This window comes from Kogia breviceps, chromosome 13, assembly GCF_026419965.1.
Source record: "Kogia breviceps isolate mKogBre1 chromosome 13, mKogBre1 haplotype 1, whole genome shotgun sequence".
Classification (NCBI taxonomy): domain Eukaryota; kingdom Metazoa; phylum Chordata; class Mammalia; order Artiodactyla; family Physeteridae; genus Kogia; species Kogia breviceps.
In genome coordinates, this window is record NC_081322.1 from 84,533,917 (window position 1) to 84,559,766 (window position 25,850).

The following is a 25,850-nucleotide window of genomic DNA, read 5'->3' on the forward strand; positions in this document are numbered from 1 at the left end:
CGTCACTCGCAGTCCCGGGCCGGGTGCGCGGCGCGCTGTGGCGCCCCGCCAGGCCGCGCCGCCCACGCCCCGCCGCGCGCCCACCCCGACCCCGCGGCGGCGCCTCCGGGGAGCGCGGCCCGGACCTCCGCGGGCGCCCCCGGACCGGAAGCGGGTGAGGCGGGCGGGGGCCCCGGGGCCGGAGTAGCGGCGGCGGCTGGCGCGGCGCCCAGGGGCGTGAGGCGGGTGCGCGGGGGAGGCGGCGGGGGAGGGAGGCGGCCGGGCGGCCCGCGGGTCACTCGGAGGCCCGGGCGGCGCGCGGCAGGACGCGCTCGGGGAGTCGGGCGGGCGGCGCGCACCATGCCCTCCTTCGACGAGGCGCTGCAGCAGGCCGGCGAGTTCGGGCGCTTCCAGTGGCGCGTGTTCCTGCTACTGTGCCTGACGGGCGTCACCTTCGCCTTCCTCTTCGTCGGCGTGGTCTTCCTGGGCAGCCAGCCCGACCACTACTGGTGCCGCGGGCCGAGCGCCGCCGCGCTGGCCGAGCGCTGCGGCTGGAGCCCCGAGGAGGAGTGGAACCGCACGGCGCCCCCCCGCCTCGGCCCCGCGCCCTCCGAGCGCCGCGGCGACGGCCGCTGCCAGCGCTACCTCCTGGAGGCGGCCAACGCCAGCGCCGCCGCCCCGGGCGCGCTCAGCTGCGCCGACCCGCTCGCCGCCTTCCCCAACCGCTCGGCGCCGCTCGTGCCGTGCCGGGGGGGCTGGCGGTACGCCCAGGCCCACTCGACCATCGTCAGCGAGGTAAGGGCCCGGGTCCGCGCCGGGCGCGCCCGCCCCGCCGCCGAAGGGCGGCCGGGAGCGGACGGCGCGCGGAGCCCCCTCGGACGCTGGGAGTCGGTGAAGCCGGCCGCCGGGAAGGTCCGCGGAGGCCGGGAGCTGTCGGTTACCTCTGGGGACCGACCGCGTTCATACCGCGCTTGGAAGCGTGGTGCTGCGTCGTGGTGCTGCGCTGCCCGCGCAGTGCCTTTGCTTTCTCTCTCTCTGCTAGTGAGGCAGCGGAGTGGTGCTTCGGTTTAGGTGTGAAGGAAAACCGCCCTGGAAGCCAAGTGCTAAGATGCTTCGCACACTCCTCCTCAGGGACCGAAGCATCCCGTACGGTGCTCGTTGTCTCTGAGATGTGTGTGCGCAGTAGTTGCAAATGACGGGTGGACGCGGGTAGAGAACCGCAGTGTCTGGGGCGAGCGACGCCGAGCAGGTCCGCGCCGGCTCGTGGTCCCCAGGGGGCGAAGGAAAGGAGGAACCGACGTTTGAAGGCAGCGCCAACTGTCTCTAGTTGCCCAGATGATTATCTGAAATGCAAAAGGACAAAGGTCGAGGCTTTCCTGGGAGCATGATTTTGGCAAAGCTGCTTTGGGGCAAAGAGCAACAGTTGAGAGCAGTTGGGAAAGCTGAGGTTTTGAATTAAAAAATTTTTTTTCCCTTATAATAAATGACAGGAACGCAGCAGAAGAGGCTGTAAGGCATCCAGAGTGGACACCCCACTTATTGGGGGGTAGCTGCTGGGGTCGGGCGGGGACAGTCCCCACGGTTTTTTTGGCTACCTTTGAGCTGGCAGTGCCTTGGGGTTAGGTGCCCTCACCCTTGGCGGCAGAACTGTTTCTGCGCTGCGCTGGGCTGGCAGTTTGCATCTTCATCTTGGGGAGTTCTGACTTTAGGGACGGCCTCCGCTGAGCTTGCAGGGAAGGGATGAGCAGTTTTATTGAACTTTGCTGCAAGCATGGATCGATTTAATTTCTGACAAGTGATTGAATGTGCCCAGGCAAGTGGGGAAAGAAAAACGTTCGTCTTTAATTAATTGTCGTAAAGAATTTTTTTTTTTTTTTTTGCGGTATGCGGGCCTCTCACTGCTGTGGCCTCTCCCGTTGCGGAGCACAGGCTCCGGACGCGCAGGCTCAGCGGCCATGGCTCACGGGCTCAGCCGCTCCGCGGCACGTGGGATCTTCCCGGACCGGGGCACGAACCCGTGTCTCCTGCATCGGCAGGCGGATTCTCAACCACTGCGCCACCAGGGAAGCCCTGTCGTAAAGAATTTTTAAGCACCTACTTGAATAACGGGGGAAAACACTGCCTTCAGAGTTAATGGTGTTCTTTGGTCTGGGGGTGACCTAGTCTCTCTGAAGCTGGGATTGTAGGTTTTTGAGGTTTTGCATGTTCTGTGTGTTGGCACACTGCGTGTGGTCCTCTGCTAAGTGCTTTAGAGATCAAACCCCATGGCAGCCCAGAAAGGCCATGTGTATGTGTGTTAGGGGTACTTCAATTTCTACCTAATTCGTGCGTCATGATCGGGACTGCTTTATAAACTGTGGTGGTCTTGTTGTTAGGGGTTTCACTCTTGAAATGGATAGGGTGTGGGCCCGGGTGGGAGAGGGTGTTATCACTGGTACTTCCGTTGAGTTGTATCCATTAGGTGGCTGCTTAGTACGACTTTCCAGGCAAACCGGAAGGCGCTGCTCTGAGAGTAGACGCCTGATTTTTGAAGACATATAGATCTCAAATGGAAGAATCAAATGAACACACATGCCAGTGGGGTTTCCATGAGCAAGCATGATCCATAGACATCAGAGAAGGGAGACATAAAAATGTCTAAGTTAGTGTCCAGACAGGTACTTTAAAAGCATTCTGGGGTTCCAGGGTTGTTTCAAGCATTCCAGGGTTATTTCAAAGGAGGGACAGTTGGTCTTATGAAGGTCTAACAGGCCCTGCGGAAGGTGGGTGTTCAGGAGACCTGGTCCTGGCACAGTCTCCATCTGGCTCTGTGGCTTGGGTGGATAGCGTAACCGTTCTGGGCTTAGCTTTCTCATCTGTCGTATCAGGGGTTGGGTTAAACCCTATACAGTCCTACCAATGCCATCAGTGTCAGCACTGGTGGCTGTTCTCTAGTGTGTGCAGAACAATGATAAAAATCTTCAAGGAAAAGGAAAATGCTATTCAGAATTCTCCCTTAAGGCCTCTGACAAGTTTCAGAAGTATATTGGAGAGAGATTTTGTTGTTCTAAATTGTTTGCTGCTTCTGTTTTTTTTTTTTTTTTTTTTTTTTTGCGGTACGCGGGCCTCTCACCGCTGTGGCCTCTCCCGTTGCGGAGCACAGGCTCCGGACGCGCAGGCTCAGCGGCCATGGCTCACGGGCCCAGCCGCTCCGCGGCACGTGGGATCTTCCCGGACCGGGGCACGAACCCGCGTCCCCTGCATCGGCAGGCGGACTCTCAACCACTGCGCCACCAGGGAAGCCCCTGGTTTGTTGTTTTAATGTTTTGATTCTTGGGAGGAAACCCTCTATCCGTTCGGGAAGTTCAGCATCCAGAACAACTCCTTCCCTCTCAGAGTTCTGCACAGCTAATACAGTACTGTCTTTGGTTTTGCATAGGACCCAGTTAGCGTTTGTGCGTTCATATGTGTCAGCGTGACCCATCTCTGGCTCACACCGTATATACCCAGTGTGTTTTGAGAGACTTGAAATCTAACATATGAATCATGGAAAGGGGGTGACTTGGGAGAGTTCAGAACGGGGAAGGGGAGACCAGATTCCAGAGTGGCAACATACGGCTGTTATATTTAATCCTTGCGCCATTGCGGGGGAGACAGCATTGTCCCGGCTTTTAGAGGAGGAACCTGAGGCAGGAGATGCGAAGGGACCCACTAGCGCCCCAGACCTTTTATGTAGCCAAGGTGGATGCAGATCCGGGGGTCTTGATTGTGAATCCGTCTTCTTTCTCCAGGCAGCGCTCTAAGTCCTTGAAACAGGTCCACACAGCGTGATACCAGATCACTCACACTTTAGAACCTGCAAGAAATCTAGTTGAACCTTCCTGTTTACTTAGTTACTATCCTGGTCCTCTGGCCAGCGTGTCACTTTATTTCACTCCATGGTCCCGAACGTGATCCACTGCAGAGATCAGGAGGCTGAGCTTCCCTATCGTGGGGACGGCAGTCTGTACTCTCGGTGTGAGCGTTGCAGAACGGGCGCTTAAACCTCATCCTCCCTGTTTTCATCTTTACAAAGAGAAACAGCGCCAAGGAGTTAAGTCAGAAGTCAATGCGAAGTGCAGGGCCGGTTCAGTCCAGCTCCCCCTCTGGTTTCTCCTGCTCAAGGTGATGCAGCGGATTTTTCACCTACATTGAATGACCTCAGCACAGACTCTTCTAACGTCTGAATCTCAGCCCTATCTGGTTGTCAGACACGGGGCCGAAGAAAGCATGATGTGATGTGGAGAAGTCCAAGCCCTTACCACCCAAATATTTCAATTCATTGCCCAGGGAGTGAGACTCTGAAATTAACGTTAAGACTTTGAAATGCTTGCTTGTGTACCCTGGATGGGGGACAAAAGAGCTCCTCTCTCACTAGGAACCAGGCCTCGGAGCACCATTAAAAAGAGACCGAATTGCCCTTTCTAGATAATTTTTCTCCCCCACACAAAAAATGAGAGTCCATTTGAGGGCAGTGGCTGATCCATTGAAGAAAACGGAGGCTGCTGCGATCTCTGGGGCTGTCCCAGTGCTTCTCATGTCTCTGCTTTGTTTCCTGCATATCCGACCCACAATGTGAGGCCAACCCCAGACATTAGTGTTATCAGCATCCGGTCCTTACTATTTGCTAAGCATGGAAACACACTGCCATGAATACTGGAGAAAGGAGTTTAGCCAGGCCCAAGTTTTATTCTGGGCTGAGTCTCTGATTTGCTCTGAGCACTTGAGAAAGATCTTACGTTTATATATTTTTTATTTTTATTTTTTTATTTTTATTTTTTTGCTGTACACGGGCCTCTCACTGTCGTGGCCTCTCCCGTTGCGGAGCACAGGCTCTGGACGCACAGGCTCAGCAGCCACGGCTCACGGGCCCAGCCGCTCCGCGGCACGTGGGATCTTCCCGGACCGGGGCACGAACCCGCGTCCCCTGCATCGGCAGGCGGACTCTCAACCACTGCGCCACCAGGGAAGCCCTGAAATTTCTTTAGCATTTGCTATATGCTAGGCACTGGGCTAGGCTGGTAATACAAAGATAGATAAAATTGTCCAGTGAGTTCTGGCAGAGAGACTTGCCCTGAGACAGTAATGTACTGAGAGTGGTAACAGGTGTGGTGAAGGGATGCCTTCTTATGATTGACTGGGGGTGAATCAAAGCAGAATGTGCACTGACCTTGACGTCAGCCCCAGAGGAGAAGGAGGAGTCCAAGAGGAATATATGAGGAAAAGGATGTTCTATTCCCACATTCTCTCATCTTCAGCATCATTTATTTGTAGCCATTGATTGACTGCCCTCTGGAGCAGTGGTTGATGTGTATTCCTTTGACCCCCCCCCCCACAGACATGGAATCAAAAGATCAGGGTGGGGTTCAGGAATCTTCGTTGTTCACAAGCATGTAAAGCCCCTGCAGGTGGTCCCTAGACTACACATGAGGAGTGTGACAAGATCATCACAAGTGGAACAGCCTATGTGTGAGTGAAGCAAGTGCCAGCTCCCCCCAACACACCCTGCAGACCTTGGGATGGAAGCACTGTCCTTTTACCCAAGACAGGAGTCCCACAATTTTTTTTAAGGTGAAAAGACAACCTTCAGAATGGGAGAAAATATTTGCAAATGAATCAACAGACAAGGGATTAATCTCCAAAATATGTAAACAGTTCATGCAGCTCAATATTAAAAACACAAAACAACCCAATCCAAAAATGGGCAGAAGATCTAAACAGACATTTCTCCAAAGAAGGCATACGGATGGCCAAGAGGCACGTGAAAAGCTGCTCAACATCACTAATTATTAGAGAAACGCAAATCAAAACTACAATGAGGTATCACCTCACACCGGTCAGAATGGCCATCATCAGAAAATCTACAGACAATAAATGCTGGAGAGGGTGTGGAGAAAAGGGAACCCTCTTGCCCTGTTGGTGGGAATGTAAAATGATACAGCCACTATGGAGAACAGTATGGAGGTTCCTTAAGAAACTAAAAACAGAACTACCATACGACCCAGCAATCCCACTACTGGGCCTATACCCAGAGAAGACCATAATTCCCAAAACACATGCACCTGTACTTCTCCTCTGGGACACACAGCTAGGTTGTATTTCTCAATGTCCCTTGCAGCTGGCGGGGGGCGGTCCTGTGATGTGTTCTGGTCAGTGATGTTGGGAGAAGCAACCCACCTGGAGCCAGAATAACCTTCCTCCTTGCAGTCCCCCTGCACCTTCCTTCCCTCATCTGCCGGCAGAGAGTCCGGAAGACCCCAAAGACAGCAAAGCCCTTGGCTGGAAGGAGGTCAGTGCTTGAAGCCTGCAGGGAGGGGACCCCATCTTCCTTCCCTCCACCTCCTCTGCATGGGAATGTGAAATTAATGAAAAAGAAACTTTCTTGTGTTAAACCACTGAGATATGGGGGGGGGGGGGTTGTTACAGCTCTTACTGTGAGCCTACCCTGACAAATACACATTTTGGTGTATTTCCTGGAGGCTGCAGGCACCTGATGAAATGGCAGGGAAGCTGGTTCCTTCGAGATAGTCCTCCCCTTGAGCTGCACACAAGGTCACCGTGACCTTGCCGGAGGCCCCTACGGGCCCCTCTCCTCTGCAGGCCCCCCTGCTGCAGCCCCTCCAGGGCATGCCTGGCTGTCCTCCCTGGGCTGTGAGTGTGCTGTTTCCTCTTCTCCAAATACCTTTCCTCTTTCTTCTTGAGGATGTTCCGTTTTTTTCCCCTAAAGATGCAGCTAAGAGTTACCTATGCCAGAAGTACCTTCCCTGTCCCGACTCTGGGGGTCTGCTTTCCTTCCTCTGCCCAGCCACCCTCTCTGTGTGCTGAACGTATTGCCTTCCTCATCAGACTGCAGCTTTCCTGTCTTGTTGTTTCAAGTTCTACTCATCGGCCTAAACCCCAACACAAATACACCAACGTGATTTCGTGCATTTAGAGGGGAAATGTTTCTTGGTTAAGTGGAAAATTGTGCAGATGGCTTCCGGAAGACCTTCATTTTAAGCAGCTTTATGGGGAAACATTATATTTAGAAGTCTGCACCTTCTTTCTTCAGTTTGCTGTAATCTGCATTCACTGAGTAGAACTTGTACTGATCGTTGGGACCCAGTGGGTTCCAGGGTTCTGGGTTGTTCTTTCTGTCCCAGCTGACATCGGGATTGAGCAACGCCAGGCGCAGGCGTGCAGTGCCGCGCCAGTACCTCCTGCTCCGATAAATACAAAGAAGGGGCTCGAACTCGAATGCTTCTTGGCCCGACCGGTGATCTGCCAGAGCATGGTTGCGACAGAGGCCTTGAGTCCACATGGAGAGAAAAACAAACCTACAAGGCCCGCGACTCAATAGCATCCGCGCCGAGGAGGAGTGGACGTCCAGAGTCACCCAGGACCTAGACTGCAGCTTTCTTGAGGGCAGAGACTGTTTAGTGTATATTTGTGGTGAAATCACGTGGCATTTAATAAATCCCGTGATTAAATTAAGGAGTGAACGGGAAAGGGATTGAGTGAAATATTTGACCCCTTTTATAACTGGCTCAGCCATCCCTGAAATTGACCTTTGTAGACTCTAATAAGCTCCTTTCCCCTCAACAGTGCTGCTTTATTTTGCATTAATTCTGTATATTAATTTAGAGAAAATGGCCATTTTAACAGCTTTGGTGTTTTGAACATGGTGTATGTGATGCAATTTGAACGTGATGTGTTGCTGCGTTTTCTTAGGCGTAATTCAGTCTCTCTCACAGTGTCTTGTAGTTTTCGGTGTGAAGGTGATACAGAAATTTCACAGGTTTTATTCTTAGGTGTTTGTTTGATGGATAACCTCGCACAGTGCTGCTTCTTCAGAACTCAGCCAGCAAGGGCTCGTCTTCCTCCCCTTCACACCACCGGGCTCTGACAGATCACCAGGGGGGCCACGGCCCTGCACAAAGTGGCTCCAGGCCTCTGGAGCAGGGGGACAGCCGCCACCCCCCGACCCCTGTCTACCTGGGGACTCTGTCATCCTCAGATCCTAACTGGGGGATGCGACCTGAAACATTAAAGCCACAGGAAGGAGCAGGACGGCTGGCTTTTTGGGGCCATTATTTTTATGTGCTGACGTCCATTGTGCAGAAAAGGCCTTCCTCAGCTGTCCTGGCCCTTTTGGGCACGTCTGTGTCATCAGCCGAGCTGGGCTCCGAGAGCAGCAGGGCACAGGTGCAGGGCACAGGTCAGCGAGGGGCACATGGCCGCCTGGCTGGCAGCAGTTCAAGGGTGCAGTGCTGAGCCCTCCAAGGCCATCGGGGGCGGGGTGGGGAGACACTGCCTACATTTCAAAACAAAATAAAACCTCTCCAATTTTTCCTCATTTTTTTTTTTCTTAAACTATAACCAAGAAAGGAAGTTTATTTCTATTCTGTGAGGAAATAGCAAAGTTCCTTAAGGTTCTTGGTGTAGCTTTCTAGAATGACAATGACACAAGTATGGCCAATGATAGTTAATGCCTTTTTATGTGGGTAAGAGATCGGTAACATGGCTTTTAAAGGGTTGCTGTGTTCTAACTTTTCTGTGCTTGTAATAAAACAAAGTAACTTTGGGGCTGGTGCTTGTATAACACTGGGAGGAGAACCAGGAGGGATGCAGTGTAGGGGCTCCTACGAAGGTGAATAAATAAATGTGATTAAAAAAAAAAAATCCTGCGTTTAAATTGTATGGCTAGTATGGGCCCCGCCAAGCACGTCCCTCAAAGTGTATGACTGATTTAGAATTTAACTTTAAAAACTATGTTCAGGGAGATTTAAAATGAAAGTCAGAAAATGAGTGTGGTGTTTATTGTTGAATATTTTCCAAAAACCTGGATCCTAGTCTCCGATTAATCAGTGAAGCGGACGTTGTAGTGGAAAGGGTGCTGAACCAAGACGTGGGAACCTTGGCACAGGTCACTGTGAGTGACTGGGGGTGACAGGTAACATCCCTGGACCACTGTTTCCTTATCTGAGTGGAGTAGGCAATTGTCAGTGGATTTCCAAGGTTCCTCTACCTCTATCATTCTGCAGCCAAGTTCATTTTCAGGTATGTAATTCCTGACCCTGAACTTGGGGCTGCCATATCCATACAAGAGTGGGAAAGTGGCTTGGGGTGAAGCTAACTTAAAAGCTGGAGGTGTTCAGTTCCGGAAATCGGGATGGATACCTCCCCAGGACACCTGACTTCCTGGCGGGCGTGCTGTGAACCGGGTGGACAGAGGAGAGGGTGATGGCACGGGTGTGGCCACCTTCTGGAGCCGGTGCCCGTCCTGCCCTCTGTAACATCTGCTGTAGACCCTAGAGCTTCATGGGGAATCTGAGGAGGGGACACGCCCTGGGCCACCTACACAGTGGAAACCACCCGAGGGAGGCAGGATGGGGACAAGCTTGGACTTCAGAAACGAAGGTGATTATTCTGCTGTCGAACCCAGTCTTCTGAGACCGGGGACCTCCCTGCTGGATGGTTATAGGCCAGAGCAGGAGAGATGAGCAAGTGACAGGTGAGGCTCTGGATTTCCGTTCTCATGGCCGTCACTGGGACCAGAAAGTTGAGACACTCATGAGGAAATGCAAACCGGAGCTTCACAAGCCTTGTCCACACTCACCGGCTGTGGCCTCAGTTATCTGATTATAACACTTCGACATTAAACTTAACATTTAACTTCAGTGTTAAGACATTGAAGTATTTGAAAGTAATTGACAAGACTGTGTCTGTTTCGGGAGTATATAACCTTTCTTTTATGGGTTTTGTTGTTAACCTGTGCTGTATTGATGGTCATAAAACCTGCAAATAAGTGTGGGAAACTGTGTTTTCTTGTTGCTTAGAAAATAGTTCAGGGATGAAATTTGGAGGCTTCAAATAAGGTGAGAAGTGAGACACGTGCTTCCTGACCCGTGATTCTGGTGCCTGTGCAGGAAACCACAGACCAGCTGTCTTGCTCTCCTCCCCCAAATGACGGGAGACATTTTCTTCTTGGGTGGAGGTCAGCTATTTTAGCAGTTGTTGGAATATAATTGTTTAACTTTTCTTGGCTTCATAATGCAGACATGAGAGTTTCACATGTCAGACGAATTTGTGTATCATTGTCTAGAATGCGATTTTATTTTTTATGGAGTGAAAAGTTAATTTTATTACTGCTTGTAGAACACGGGGGCAGCTTTGGTAAAATGGTGGTTTTCTATGAAATGCCTTCAGCACAGCGGTGTCCAGTGTGAGAGACCCAAGTGAGGCCATCCTAGCTGGATGTCGCTAGGGCCGCAGCAGGCCCCGCTACCCAGAAGAAAGAGCATTGTCTTGATTCTCAGGACAGGGGGACCTGTGAGACAGTTTGGTATTGGTGACTTCTGAGGGCTTTGAAAGCTGTTGCCGTTGGTGTTGTGAAGTCTCTGGAGCCCACCTCCTCGGGGGGCTGAGGGTACTGTGCCCCTCCTGAGAGATGACCGAGCATCCGTTGTCTGGACGGCGCTCACGTGAAGCGGGTGGACCCACCCCCAGGTGTGTGATGAAGGCTCCCCCCCCCCTGGAGAAGAGCAAACACCCTCTCATCATCCTCTCTGCTCGGTAGTGTCACGTCTCAGATGCCTTTCCCAGAGGTGGCTTATGCCCCTCGTACGCACAGAGCTGCTCTGATTTCACGGGCTTCTGCCAGCTGGAAGTGTCGTGTGGCCGCCGACAGCACAAGATGAAAGACGACATGTGTGTCTCTTGCCCCCAGGGAGGGATGCTGTAAGCTGATGCCTCTCAGACATAAACAGAAGGGCGTAGGCACCAGAGCCTCTTACTCTGAAGATTGATGGCAGCACATTTATGGGAATCCAAGGACAGTGGAGAAGACAGTGTGGGCTTTTAATGTGGATAATTCTTTACGAGAAATGTTTTGGAGACGTTTATTGAGAAATGAGTGCCCTTTCATTGTCCTCAAAGGAGGCTTTCAAAGCAAACCCTCATAGGGAAGTCACGTGGACAATTGACAGTATTAAATATCCAGGGCAGAGGAGAAAATTAAACGGAAAGTAATTAAAATTAATTTGGCATCGACTTTAAAAAAAATCAAATAAAGAGATACATTTCAGAGTTTCTGTAGTGTAAAGGAAATTGTTCCAAGAACCTTTCCCACAGAGAATCTTGCTCTTTCTGTGTCCCAGCTACTTGGTAATAGTGGTAATAACACATTTACCTAAGGCCTCCATTTGTCCGCCAGCCGGCATCCCTGTTAGATGGCCACGCTCCCCTATCCAGTATGTATGTCTATAGGGCACTTGCAGAAGAATTTTGATTTTTAAATCAAACCAAGTGCATCACAAAACAAAATAAAACTACCTATGTCTTTATCCACTACATAGATAATTAGATAATGACCATTGATTGTTGCAAAATACTGTGAAGAAATGATCAACTTGTAGATCAAAACTGGTTCCTTGTGCCTATCTGTAAGGCGAGTAAGTGGCTGGATTTCTAGTTTTGTGAACACGGGCAGATTTCTTAGTTTGAGACTGTTCTGAGCTCAGGTTCTCACCGAAGGGGAATAGTCGCTGCTGGGTGGAGCTGATGGGAGGCTTGTGTACAGAATGCATGCAAAGTGCATATCCGGTCGTCTGCCCCACCTAAGTGCTACGTGACTGGGGATATTGCAGTTGTTGGTTACAGATGTTGTGGAAATCCACTCAGAGAGGCAGCTTGGGTCTGGGAATTAGGGGCAAACCCCTAGAAGCTCTCGTTGGACAGAACACTGAGATTCCAGCCCCAAGAGACATGGCAGGGGTCACCTCCCTAGAGCTGGTACCTAGCTGGAGCCCAGTCATAAAGACTAAGAAAAGACCCAGGATAGATTCGCACAGCTACAAGCTTTGGCAAGACGTCCCAAGCTTCTGTTTCTTCACCTCCCTCGGGCCCCTATGGATCTGGGCGGGGTTACGGTCCACAGTCGCTCAGAGGCAGACCGACAGCCAGCTCTGCCCACCGCCTCCTCTCCAGCTCCAGTTTGATTGAGAGATTGGGAAAAGAACTAAAACATCATTCTAACATGAAGCTCCCTCCATTGCGTGTTTTATTCACAAGCACAAGAAATCCTTCAGTAAATCTGGACGGCAAAAGTTCCTCTAAAGATGCTGTGGTTAGAAAACCACCAGTGTGGCTTACGGCTATGTTCTAGTTGTGGGTCAATTACACAAATTTGCTTCACATTTTTGGGGCAGTTTGTAATGGCCATATCATGTCACAGTTTGCTTGGCCTGTCATGAGAATCTGGCCTTAGAGAAAAGACCGAAAGACTCCCCCCTGCCCCTGAAATCTATGAAATGAACACAGGGCAGTGATGGTGGGGCAGGAAATATGAATATTGAGATTCAGTTTGGGGTTGAGATAAATTTGGGCTTAGTTGTTCTATGCATTAAGCACCCCAGTTCTCTTGACACTGAATAGACACTACAATGTAACCCATGAAAGTAGCTTAATACCCAATAGGGATAGAAAGCCATACTGTAATATACTACATGTAACCTGATGGTTATTGACACACCTTTCCTGCTTAAAAACCTGATTGTCTCTTTAATTACTGGACAACATTAAAACATAATGTTTTCGTTTTAACTATTTAAACTATTTAAAACATAGTGAACTCATTTAATCCTCCCACACGCAGTGAGGTGTGGGCCGTTATCCCTGTTTTGTAGAGAAGGAAAGGAAGGTGCAGAGAGATTAAGTAATTTGCCCCAAGTCAGGCGTTGCAGGATGGGAGAATTAGAAAAGATATTTCTTTTTTTTTGCGGTACGCGGGCCTCTCACTGCTGTGGCTTCTCCCGTTGCGGAGCACAGGCTCCGGACGCGCAAGCCCAGCGGCCATGGCTCACGGGCCCAGCCGCTCCGCGGCATGTGGGATCCTCCCGGACCGGGGCACGAACCCGCGTCCCCTGCATCGGCAGGCGGACTCTTAACCACTGCGCGCCACCAGGGAAGCCGGGAAAAGATATTTCTGATGTCTGAACCAACAAGAGATTAATTGATAGCTCTAGAATATGAAGGGGACTTCCATAAATCACCAAGGAAAAGATAGCAAGCCTTGTAGCAAAATTAACAAAGGATATAGACAGTTTTCATGAAAGGAAACCCAAAAGGCCATTCAGCATAGGAAGTCCATGCAGATTCACTCATCATCAGAGAAATGCAGATACAAGATAGCACTTTACCCTGGTTAGGCTGGTTAGAAACCAAAAAGCCCCGTGGTGCCAACTGTTGGTAGATTTCAGGTCTACTGCTGGAGAGCAGGTGGAGCTGTTCTCAAGAACGATCTGAAACTACTGATACAAATTAGGTGTCTGCAAACCTATACTGTGACACAGCAATTTCTCTCCCATGCATGAGTCCCAAAGGAAAATCTCAACTCTATCAGGAGGCAGGTATGTTCACTGCAGCGTTATTTGGGCAGCAAGGAGTTGGAGACAAACCTACGGCATACGTTGACTTTCAAAGGTGTTTCGTTGTATACTGAAATTTGACACAAAGAAGCTGAACAAGCCTCGGGAAAGTTGTGCCATTTACATGAAATTAAAAATATGTAGATTCTGCAAGAATGCACACAAAAGATATACCTTGACACATCAGGATGGTTCCTTTGTGGAGATGGGATGGGGATAGGAATAGGGACAACATAGAATAAATAAATAAAATAAGATCGGGGTCTTTTATAACCAATGATTGTAATACGTTATAATTAACTCAACCTTCTGCCCTTGAGGTTCAAAAGAGACAAAGGGGTAAACTTAGCGGTCTTGTAAGACGCCTTAGAAATCACCCCAGGCCCTGACCTATTGAATGAATTGGCCTATAACCTAGAAATGTAGTTAGGATCTAGGTTAGTGGATTTCAGACTGTTTTGGTGACCCCAGGCATTGCAACCCCTGCCGCCGCATCAGGAGAGTCAGCTTAACTTTTATCAGTTTTATTTCGGTGTTAAGATTCTGTTTTGTTTTGAAGAGGGGAAATAGAGTTCTGCTTCTAAAATAATGTTTAAAAAGATACAGGATCAATATTCCCCGGGATCCCTTCCAGATCCAAAATTCTATATTTTAATCAAAACAACCAGCTTAACAAAAATGTTTTAAAACTCAGAAGTTGGAGTATCAGCATCCCTTATGATTGTATATAAGATATTTTCTTGGGAAGGTGTTGGGAGCGTCCTTTCCCGAGGCTTGTTCAGCTTCTTTGTGTTAAATTTCAGTACACAACCAAACACCTTTGAAAGTCAACGTATGCGCAGATTTGCACTTTAGAGACTGAATGCATCTGATGTGTTCTGAGCCTGCAGATTTCTTTATCCTCTTGCGACAGCTGACCTGAGACTTCCCTAGAGCTGTCTGCCTGTTGGAGTCAGAGGCAGCACTACTGAAGGTCAGTAGACATGATGATTTCACCTGGGGATGCTGTGTCCTCGGATGCAGACCGCTGACTGGAGTGTGGACGGAGGCCTTTTCTGACCATGTCACATGGAAGATGTCTCTCAGTTTCCATCTCAAAAGTCTCATATAAAATGTCATCATTCAATCCTCAAGTCCAGTAGTGCATTCTCAATATTGCCTTCTAGTTAATCCATAGTTTTTTATTATGCTTTTATGTGTTCTCAGATAGAGAATTTCAGGCATTACTTTTGTCTTCAGTGATCATATAATCTTCCTAGTTAGGAAGACAAGCTGGCAGATATTGTTCAGAATCTTCTGGGGGACTAGGTTCTGGAAGTCATGACTAGACAAATCTGCAAGTCATCCTGAAACGAGATGCTTTGATCCGTCAACACTTACTTTTTTACTTTGCCCTTTTCCCACTGTCCTTTGGTTCTCCAGGGAGGAACTGTCTTCATCTGAGTTCCCCACCCAGCAGAGCCTGAGACGGGGCGTATGTGCTAGTTTACATTTCAGGGCAGCCAGGGCACAGAAGCAGGGACAGGGAGGTGAGGGCGGGGAGAAGGGAGTGGACCCCTCACCGCTGCATCCTCTAAGCCCCTGTGCACCTGACCCCCGAGAAGCTGAGTAGAGGGTGGAGGACGGAGCTGGGGAGGGAAGAGGGAGGAAGAACGTACCCTGGGTTCTGCCTCCTAGGGGTCAGATGTTCCCTCCCAGGCATTAACTCCCTCACGCTTTCAGGTGGAGCCCAGAGGCGCAGGAGGCCAGCAGCTGGGAGGGGCCTGCATCAGGTGATCAGAGATCCCATGGGCCTGCTCAGGAGGCAGGTGGCGCCTAGAAGACCGGAGGGGACAGGGAGAGTGCGACATGGGACCAACAGATCGTTAACTCCATGCACAGACTTTGTCCCGTAACCTTAGCAAGGCCACGCCCAGTGGCTTTCTGCCTCCCTGTTTCCAGACATCTGCACGCCCTCACTTTTGGTTCACCCTTATGTCAGACTCCCTATGCCCCCTTGCAGTGGGGCTGCCTTGCACCCCCCCTTTGTCTGCGGAGTTCCCCCCTTACGGTGCCGTGCTCTGCGTGCCTGCCGCCACTTTCCTCTTCTGCTTGGGGTTCTCTTAGGGTGACCAGCTGTCCCAGATTGCCTGGCATTGTGGGGGTTCCCTGCGACTGAGGACTTTCAACGCTAAACCTGGGAGAAACCCCGGCAGACCAGGACAGAGGGTCGTCCGGAGCACTGTCCACAAGTAGAAAGAATGATTCACAAGATGTATAATAATAAAGACCTGTGAACAGTGCAGGTGTGTAATATGGTTAAATAAACAGAATGTACCCATTTGATACAATATGACAGGGGTGATAAAACCGAATTGACAATAATGTAGAAATGTTTATGATGCAGTTATAAGTTAAAACAAGAGGCTGAGATAACAAGGTGTGCATACTGCATGATTTCAGTCATATACTTAAAAACCTCTGCGTGGCAAATTGATGATTGAAAGTAGGGACTGCTACACAGAGGTCTTGAAGGAGACAGCTTGCAGTTACGGCTGCTTACACTTTTCTCTTAACTTTTCGAGATATTCTTTTGCCAAAGATGGTGCTAACGTAGCGATAAAGCTGAATTAACTTACGGTCGCGCTACATTAAAAACTGAGGAGAATGCATGCAGAGTGTTGTGTTCAAAGGAACTATAGTTATTTTGTTCAGCTTGATGGGATTGCTGAGAAACGAGTCAAACCTGGAAATTAAAGCATGCAAATGAGAGTGGGTTTTCAGCAAAGGAAGAGGCACCAGATTCCTTCTCAGCAAGGCCCACTAGAGACAGAGGCGGTGAAAGCTGCTAGTTAGTGAAGGAACTTTATTGATGATCTCTTACCCAAAGTTGCTTTACTAGTTGTTTACTAGTTGCCTATGTGAATGAAAAGACTCTCGGAAAAGAGGAGACCTGTTCAGAGAAGACAGCTTGGGGGAGAAGAAAAGCCTCTGGCATCAAACTCACTCGGCCTGGAAACTGTCATAAGATGACAAAAGGACTTTTCCTTCGCTCAGCGCAGGATCAGAAAGCGAAGAGGGTGAAGTGGATGCGTGAAGCCTATAATTGCCTCCCTGGACCCGAATCGTCAAAAAAGCGATTGCTCCATTCAGAGGAACTAAGATTTCATCTGACCTCCCTTTTAATAGCTAGCGTCTCTTTAAGTGTCTTAGTGACCACGTTATATTTTGCCTTGTCCAATTCCTATTGTTTTACATTAGTGATTTTTTTGTTTTTTTTACTAAGTAACAAGATACACGTACTTGATTCATGAACCATTAATTTATGTGTCTGTCTGAGATTATGTACTCTTGGGGGCCATTTTGATTACCGAATTTATTTTCGATCATAAAAACATAGTAGTTAGGTATGCTCCAGGCGCTTTGAATATATTATCATCAGCATCAAAAGAGCCTACGAGGGAAGTGTTATTTTCCCATTTTCCAAAGGACGGAATCTCTGAGGCTGGGAACACCTGTGTGATGTTCCCAAGACAGGACACTGTGAGAGCTGGCTTTGTCCTGAGGCCACGCTCACCCCAAACCAGTGTCCTGTCCCTGCCATCTGCCTCCAGGGCAGCGGCTCTCAAAGTGTAGAGTCACCAGGAGGCCTTGCGAAAACAGCTTGCTGGACCCCAGCCCAGTGCTTCTGAATCAGCAGGTCTGGGTTCGGGCCTGAGAATGTGCATGTCCCGGTCCCCCCCCCCCCGTTGCTGCTGATGCTGGGGGTGCCGGGGCCCCACTGCGAGGAGCCCCCGGTCCAGAAGGAGGTTCGCTTTCGCTAATGACTTTTCCATTGCGATGATGACTGGCTCGCCTCACACAGGGCCGTCCTCAAGTCAAGTTCCCGTGACGTCTGGTTCTTCGCAGAAACTCAGTTCCTTGCTCCTTGGCGGCGTTTCTTTCACGGCCGTGTTTCCCCTTCCGGTCCCGCTTGCGCAGCTCTAAATGGGTCTTAGGAAAACGTCATCTTGGTCACAGCGCTTTCTATTCAGAGTGCAAGCAAGACCCTTGTCTATGAAACAGTTCCGGTGCCTCGATCCGGCGTTGACCTCACGTCCCTGCCTGATGTTCGGGTGGAATCGAACCTTCCTCTGCTGCACGGAGGCTCCTCTGTCCCGGGCCTCCGCCCTCCAGTCCCCCGGAAGGCCACGGCCATCACCGGGGATGCCCAGCCCTGCCTTCAGGCCGATGGCTACGGAGTGGCCGGTGTGTGCCAGGTGGGCCGTAGGCACCGGGCCGCCAGGTGAGCGAGGCGCGCAGGCCCCGCCCCGAGCCTCCGCAGGCCCCTGCGCCGCCCCCCGCACCCCCCCCCCCGGCCATGGACCTTCCTCCTGTCCAGCGCCGTCCCGCTTAGAGCCCGGGTCTCGCTCTGCAGCCGGGGCTGCGGAGCGCCGTGCGGGGCCCTCACCGCGCGGCCCGGGGCGCCGTCCTCCCGGCCGCGGGACCCCAGCACCGCCCGGCCTTCCTGCCGGCTCCTCGGCCTCTCTCACCCTCGTTGTCCACGAACTGCCCCTGCCCCTCGCTCTCAGCCAAGCCCCTCCCTTTGCATTTCCCGACAACCGAAGACCCCGGACGGACCGAGGCTTCTTCCGTGTACCCGCTCCCACCCTTTCCTCCTGACGACACATCGTGCTGGCAGTCACAGCATCCCTTCCCGCAGACGGTGGGTCTCTCCCCCTGCGCTGGGTCCTGCCCACTTCCCAGGCCGGTGCCACCTCCCGCAGCCCCACCCTGGCCCCCCCACGAGCACTTCTGCCTTGCCTTGCCTTGCGCTCCAGTGTGTCTGGCCCACGCAGCCCCTCCCCATGTCTGTTTTCTGCCCACAGCTGAGGACCCCGATTTCCCGCTCAGAAGCGCGTTTCTGCAAAGGGTGAGCTTGTCTCCCGGCCTCCGCGTTCTCACCTTGCACTGTCCCCTCGGCCGGTGCGGTCCCCTCCCGCCCACCTCCGGAGACCCCAGGCCGCTGCTCACTCGCCCTCGCCCCTGCTCTGGCGTGGAAACCCAGGGTGTCTGTCCCCTGTGCTCCAGGGAGGAGCGTGGTTCACGCTCCCTAGCGGCCCTGCTGCCAGACACCAGTTCACATTTCACTGTTGTGCTCGTTTTGTGCGTCCCAACGCGTCTCCCGTTTCACGGCTGCTGCCCTGGCCAATGTCTGCTGAAGCCAAGCACATTTAAACAGATGGGCGCCGCTGGGCGTTCCCCGTCTGCAGGTTCCTGCTCACTTCCAGGAACTCTGGATCCCAAATCTGGAGACGGTCAGCAGAAAATACTCTATGAAGTAAAATGTTGAAGTAACTTAGCTTAACTGCCACGTATTTCATTAGCTTCCCCGTTGCCATGATTACCCAGTGCCTATGTGGAAAGCGGACGCCCTTAGGAGATTTTCATCGTGATGACTTCATTTTGCCTTTGTTCTTTACTTTTGCAGGGACACTCCATCTGTAAACAACACAATCTTCAAAGCATGACAGAGTGTACTGATAAATTACCCCTGAATGCCTGTGTTTACTTGTTAAACCTTCCCAGACAGGTCAGAATCCATTAATGTTTGGAAAAAAATCATGTAAATAATGCTGCTGTAGCATGCTAACATATTGCAGAGTATTATGAAAAATTTTAACTCATTTGTAAGTACACACAAAGCAAATATTGCAATAAAGTGAGTCACACAATTTCTTTGGTTTCCCAGTGCATATAAAAGTTATGTTTACACTACACCGTAGTTGATTAAGTGTGTGATAGCATTATGTCTAAAAAAACCTAAAATGTACATACCTTAACCTAAAAAATTATGCTGTTGGAAAAATGGCGCCGATAGATTTGCTTGATGCAGGGTGGCCACAAACCTTCAATCTGTAAAAGAAAACCACACTATCTGCAAAGTGCAGTAAGAGGAGGTGTGCGTGTAATGGAAAACAGTATCAGAATTTACTACCGTGTAGACCCGTTATCAGAGCAATTCCCGTGATGTGCTTGTGATGGTCATTGACTACCTTACGATATTCTCATCTCCATTGTTGAACCCTTAAATGAACAAAGTAAAATCCGATAGCTTTCCACGCGAATCCTTAAATGAACAGAGTAAAATACAATAGCTTTCCATGTGAGTCTCTTGGAATGCTTTCTATCTTTTTTCTTTTCTTCGGCCATGCCCGCATGGCTTGCAGGATCTTAGTTCCCCGACCAGGGGTTGAACCCGGCCACGGCAGTGAAAGCCCAGAATCCTAACCATTAGGCCACCAGGGAACTCCCTCTATCTCTTCTTTTTAACACTAGCGCTTAGGGATTTACTGGAAATTTCAACAATGGTGTTTTATGTTAGAAACACAAATGTATTTCATGTAAATGTTTCAATTAAAAAATATAAAAATTTTCAAAGAAAAACGTAACAAATAGCCACACACTCATCACCCAAGATGAACGAATGTTAGCATTTTGTCATAGTTACTTTTGATTTTTTTTTTTTTAAAGAAAGGAACCATTGCAGATCAAGTTGAAATTCCACTTCCTATTGCTGTAGAAGAAATTCCACCAAAACTTAGTGACTTAAAACAACCACCACTTTTAAAAAAAAATTGAAGTATAGTTGATTTACAGTGTTGTTCTGATCTCTGCTGTACAGCAAAGTGACTCGGTTTTATACCGATTCCATGGGGCAGGGGTTCAGAGCACGCACAGCAGGGAACGCTCGTCTCTGCTCCATGATGTGTGGCCTTGGGTAGGAAGGCTCAGAGGCTTTCTAGTCCATTCTTCACAGTCGTCCTATATCTGGGCAACCATGTGAATGCCCCCTTGTAACCCTATCTTTCTAAAAACGAATCACAGAAAGCAGTGGAGATGCAGCGTCAGAACCAGGGGTTGTCAGTGCTCTTACATTATTATTTCCCAAGCTAGGTTAGAAGGGAGCTGGCATTAATTAATCAAAGCATGTACATTTGACTTAGTTATACTCTACTCTAATACGTTCTAATCATTAGTAGTAAGTACTCACATCTTACTTCATGTCACATTTTACAGTGTTTAAAATACATTCGCATTTATTCCCCTCAGTTGAAGCTTCATGAAAATGAAACCTGAAAAGAACCTTAAGTTCATATTTTGTATGAATCAAATAGAATACTTAATAATAAAATGCTTCAGAAACCGTATAGAGCTATCAACATGCCCATTGCTATTAAGACTCACGGTCCAACTTTTCTGTGATCTAGTTTCATACTGCAACCCTGCCCCACGCGTAATCTTGTATCTCGTTGGTGACCCTGTTCCCTTGGCTTCCACCTCATCTCTGTGTTTCAAAATGCAACCAAATCTTCACGGCCCGGTTCCAGCACTGCCTCCTCCCAGAGCCTTTCCTGGCATGTACTGCCCAGCTGGACCGCATCTCTCTCTGCTTTGTGCTTACGTGGCATTCTGTGTTTCTCTTGGGAGATTTCAACACATTCCACCTTGTATTGTGTTTCACGTACTGCATCACCGGTGCTCAGCTGGGAGCTCTGAGCAAACCGGAGCCCATCCCTGCTCCCTTCTCACCGCGCGACAACATGCCTGGCACCGGGAGCCTCCTGGACAGGTCTTTTCACTGTGCTTAGCTGCTTGTGCTGTTCTCAGGCTGGGCAGAGGTCAAGATCCGGACGTGCCTTCAGTGTGGCCATATCTGGCAGGACAGAGGACTCTCCCCTGGCTTACCCAAAGTCACCCGAAGCCCCCCAGTTTAGCGAGAGGACGCCGGCCTCAGACAGGGGCGTTTCCCGGGACTCACGCCATCCCGGGACCGTGGGACTCGTCGGTGAGGGCTGCACTATCCAGTTTGGAGCAGATGTGGATCTAGAAGAGACACAAGAAGGAGAAAGAGACTTGGTAGCGTCAAGGCCATTCAGGCCTTTTCTAGGACGGGTGCCAACCTCCGGTTTAAGAATTAAGTAATTAAAATACATGAATGTGTGTCTCGTCTCCAGCTTCACTTGTAAGCACTGCAGTGACAGTGGCTGGAGCATCTCTGCCTCCCAGGGACACCAGGAGGGACAGACCGAGTGGGTGCACGTTATTTTCTGAGTGGCTCGCTTTGGAAGTCTGGCACCTAACGCTTCCCCAAGTGGGTAGGTGGACAGCATTGTGGGAAAGACCACGTGGTCACCTTACACCTTGGTGGCAGCGTCTCTCTCCGGAAACTTATCAGACCGGACCTGGACCTTTGATGTGGCGTGAAGCGGAGTCTCACAAACAGCCAGATCCACGTGAGCACAGCCCCTCAGCACCACCGCCCTTCGGAAATGCCCTGTCGTTTCAACATAAGAAGTGCAGTCTTAGCAGTGATCTCTTTTCTTGCTGTTTAGCCTACTTGGAGCCAATAAAAAGACATAAACAGTCAAGGTGACACTCTACTCTAGAACCTTCCTTCCTTTGCAGAACAGACATAATTTTAGGACCAAGATGCATACCTCTTGTACTCAAGAGCTTGTGCTCCCCCCACCCTGCCCTCCGCCAAGCAGTTGGTCCTAAGAGCAATATAAAACTGCTAGAGTAACGCTTGAAGAGAAAGCAAAAGTATGGTGTGATACTAACATTTTTTTAATGTTATACCAGTAGCAGAAAATTTTACTGCAAGCATGAGGCAATATTCAGTTGGCAAAAATATGATGGAAATAGCTCACTTACTGAAAAGAGAGAGCTTAATGAAGTCTAAGTAATTATTAAACATTTGTTTAAAGAAAAATGCCAAGGGTTTAAAAAAAAAAAATCTCAGGACAAGAGAGTTTTGGATATTTGCTGCAGCATACATCTATCCAAGTAGAAGTAGTTAAAGAATGATCTCTTGCACCTGCTTAAATGAAGAGCATATATTCTAGCAACTTTTAAAAACCGCATTTCTTTGTATGAGGCTGCAAGGGTGGCAGGTCGGGGCATATGGGGTGTCAGAGGGGGTGGACTCAGGAGTTAGACGTTTCAGGTCAGCCTCCTCCCTGCTGACGAGCATGTAACCTCCAACTGGTTTCCTCATCTTCTAATCTCAGTTTCCTCATCTGTAAAATGAGGGTAATAATCACGTCTACCTCCTGGGAGGATTAAATGAGATGGTGTATACGACTAATTGAAAGCTTGACTGTAGGGTACTCAGTAAATGTTAGGGGTCAGTAAAATAAGTTTCAGCCACTAGATTCCAGATGTGAAGCCTGCCAGAGTACCTACGATGAGACATCATCTCTGTATTTATTCACCTGAACACCTGGATGTGTAGACTCAAATGGCCAGGTTCCTGAGCTGCTGTATTGCTGTGTCCTGCTTATGTGGTTAATGCGTGTTCAAGGCACTACCCTCCCTGACATCTGCTTTCAGGAGCCTTAAAACGGGCTCTTCATGAAGTCCATCTACATTTTTTGTTTTGTTTTGTTTCAATAGCTCCAAGTAATCATAAGGAAAACAATTTGTTTTTAAAATGTAGTAAGAAGCAAAGATTTTCAATGTGGGACCTTGAACAACTAATGGTAATGTGGTCTTGGGTCCCATGAGGAACTAGAGTGGCAATCCTGGATGATACGTTAATTGTGCCCTGAAACCCACAGAGTCAAAGTGCATCTCAGTCCTGGGAAAGGAGCTGAGATGCCTTTCAGGCCTTCCTTCTAACACCCCCAACACCTGGACAAGGGCAGTTCTGGGCATCTTAAGGGCTTTGGGAAATATACTGTGTGTGTGTGTGTGTGTGTGTGTGTGTGTGTGTGTGTGTGTGTGCGCGCGCGCGCGCTAGAAATAGTGTTCAGAGTAATATAGATTACAAAGTTTGTTCTGCGCTTCGGGTCAAATATAATTACAAACTCAGCAGTCGCAACAGGGAAACACTTGCAAAGCAGCAGTGTTCTCCAGGTGGAGTTTAGTCAATAATCCCATTGTCCCAGACGCCCTTGAAGCGCTCGAACCAAAAATCCTGGCCCAGACTCTCCTGAGATTGTTTTCTCAAGCCTCTTTTCCTGATTCTAATGAATTGGAAATGTTATGAAAATAATTCTATTGTCAAATCTCACTTATTCCTGCTCTCAAATACAAACCACCAAGGGAACAAAAAATAAACAAAGTGGACACAAGACGCAAAAGGAGGAAGAGGACATCTGCAGAGAAAGCTTAGTTTTGGCACAAAGAGTTTAATTTTATTGAAGTATAATTGATTTACAAAGTGGTGTTAATTTTTACTCTACACAAAGTGATTCAGTTATACATATATATATTCTTCTCCATTATGGTTTATCACAGGACACTGAATATAGTTCCCTGTACTGTACAGCAGCACCTTGTTTATCCATCCTATTTGTAATAGTTTGCATCTGCTGACCCCAAACTCCCAGTCCTTCCCTCCCCCGTCTGCCCTCCCCCTTGGCAAACCGCAAGTCTGTTCTCTATATCTGTGAGTGTGCTTTTGTTTCGTAGATATGTTCATTTGTGTCGTATTTTAGAGTCCACATCTAAGAGATGTCATGTGGTATTTGTCTCTCTCTGTCTGATTTACTTCGCTTAGTATGATCATCTCTAGGTCCATCCATGTTGCTGCAAATGGTGTTATTTCATTCTTTTTTAATGGCTGTATCCCATTGTATATATACACCACATCTTCTTTACCCATTTGATGGACATTTAGGTTGTCTCCATGTCTTGGCTATTGTGAACAGTGCTCCTTGGCTATTGTGAATAGTTCATAATAGTGCTGCTGTTATGAACATTGGGGTGTGTGTATCTTTTCAAATTATAGTTTTGTCATGATATATGCCCAGGAGTGGGATTGCAGGATGATATGCCAACTCTATCTTTAGATTTTTGAGGAACCTCCATACTATTCTTCATAGTGGCTGCACCAATTTACATTCCCACCAACAGTGTAGGAGGGTTCCCTTTTCTCCACACCCTCTCCAGCATTTGTTATTTGTAGACATTTTTTTTTTGCGGTATGCGGGCCTCTCACTGTTGTGGCCTCTCCCGTTGCGGAGCACAGGCTCCGGACGCGCAGGCGCAGCGGCCACGGCTCACGGGCCCAGCCGCTCCGCGGCACGTGGGATCCTCCCGGACCGGGGCACGAACCCGCGTCCCCTGCATCGGCAGGCGGACTCCCAACTGCCAGCGCCACCAGGGAAGCCCCTTTCTGATCCCTCTTTGCTTTCTTTCTGAAGCCTCTGCTTTCCCCTCCATCTGGGTGGGCTGGGCTGTGGAAAAAGGAAAGGAGGGAAGAGAATGCAGGAGGAAGAAGGCTCAGGCGCAACGCGGCGCTGTGGCTTTATTCCTAACTGCGTTCTTCAAGTGACATCCTTTACGTTTAGGGTATCTCTTTAAGTCGTTTTACGTATTCTAACAACATTTTATGAAGTGGTCCTATATCTTTTTTTCCAGCTTAGATTCCCTAGAAAACAGATCCAGAAGCAAAACTTAGGTGTTCAGTCTCTACCAGGAGGAGAACCCGCATGGGGGGAGGGGGAGGGGGGAGGAGGAGGGGAGGGGAGGGGGATGGGGGAGGGGGAGGGGAGGGGGGGGTCCACAGCAGTGTCCAATCCGAAGAATTACGAATGTAAGTAACGTATTAGATTCCGTGGTTCTCAAACCTGAGCATGCAGCAGAATCCCCTGGAGGGTTTGTTCGAACACGGGTTTCTGGGTCCCACCCCAGAGTTTCCGATTCAGTGGGCTGGAGGTGGATCCCAAGAACCTGCATTTCTCACAAGTTCCCAGATTACGCTGTGCTGATGGTCCACACGTTTGAGAACCACGGTGTCAAGTCATTTAATATTATGAAAAGAATGATTTACTACGTATTTCTAAATCTCTCCTTTTTTTCTAGTAAAACATTTTCTGATGCATTTCGTTATGAGCTTAACCCCCCATTTAGTTGTTTCTCTACATTGTCCTTCTGAATTTAGCCATTTTTCCCTTTGAGGACTGTAAAGCTCCTTATTCATTATTCTTATTCTCTTAGAAATCAGCTTTATCAGAAAGTGTGTGGGTATGTTATTCTGAGATATAGCTTAAGAAATCAATAGCAATTATCTGCAACCAGAATAAATATCATTCAAATAAAGATGTTACCTGCTTGCAGTTACTTACTAAAGACCAAAGGTAAAAAGAGAGAATAACAGCAAAGCCCACTATGTCTTAATAGTAAAGATATGGGACCTGCATTAGAAAACACAAAAATCCAGCAAGGTGTGAGCAAGGCCTGCTCCCTCCAGAGGCCCTAGGAGAGAATCTGCGCCATACCTCTCTGGTAACTTCCAGGGTTGACAGCTGTTATGGGCTAAGATATAACCTCCCCAAATTCATATGCACCTCAGAACGTGATTGTATTTGGAGATAGAGTCTTTTTTTAAAAATCCTTCAATGGCTTCCCTAAGCCTTATTTTTTTAAATTTAATTTTTATTTTATATTGGAGTATAGTTGATGTACAATGTTATGTTA

At 49.1% G+C, this 25,850-nt stretch overlaps 1 protein-coding gene and 1 pseudogene across 1 annotated transcript in view; one reads left to right on the forward strand and one right to left on the reverse strand.

The window, feature by feature from the left end:
- Positions 1-294: 294 nt before the first annotated feature.
- Positions 295-25,850, forward strand: part of SLC22A3 (solute carrier family 22 member 3) — an 80,687-nt gene continuing 55,131 nt past the window's right edge. The window contains exon 1 of the mRNA XM_059083520.2: positions 295-774. Within this exon, the coding sequence (XP_058939503.1) occupies positions 340-774 (435 nt within the window). The 5' untranslated portion in view covers positions 295-339. The remainder of the gene's footprint in view (positions 775-25,850) is intronic.
- On the reverse strand, positions 7,022-7,269 carry LOC131767995 (cytochrome c oxidase subunit NDUFA4 pseudogene; annotated as a pseudogene).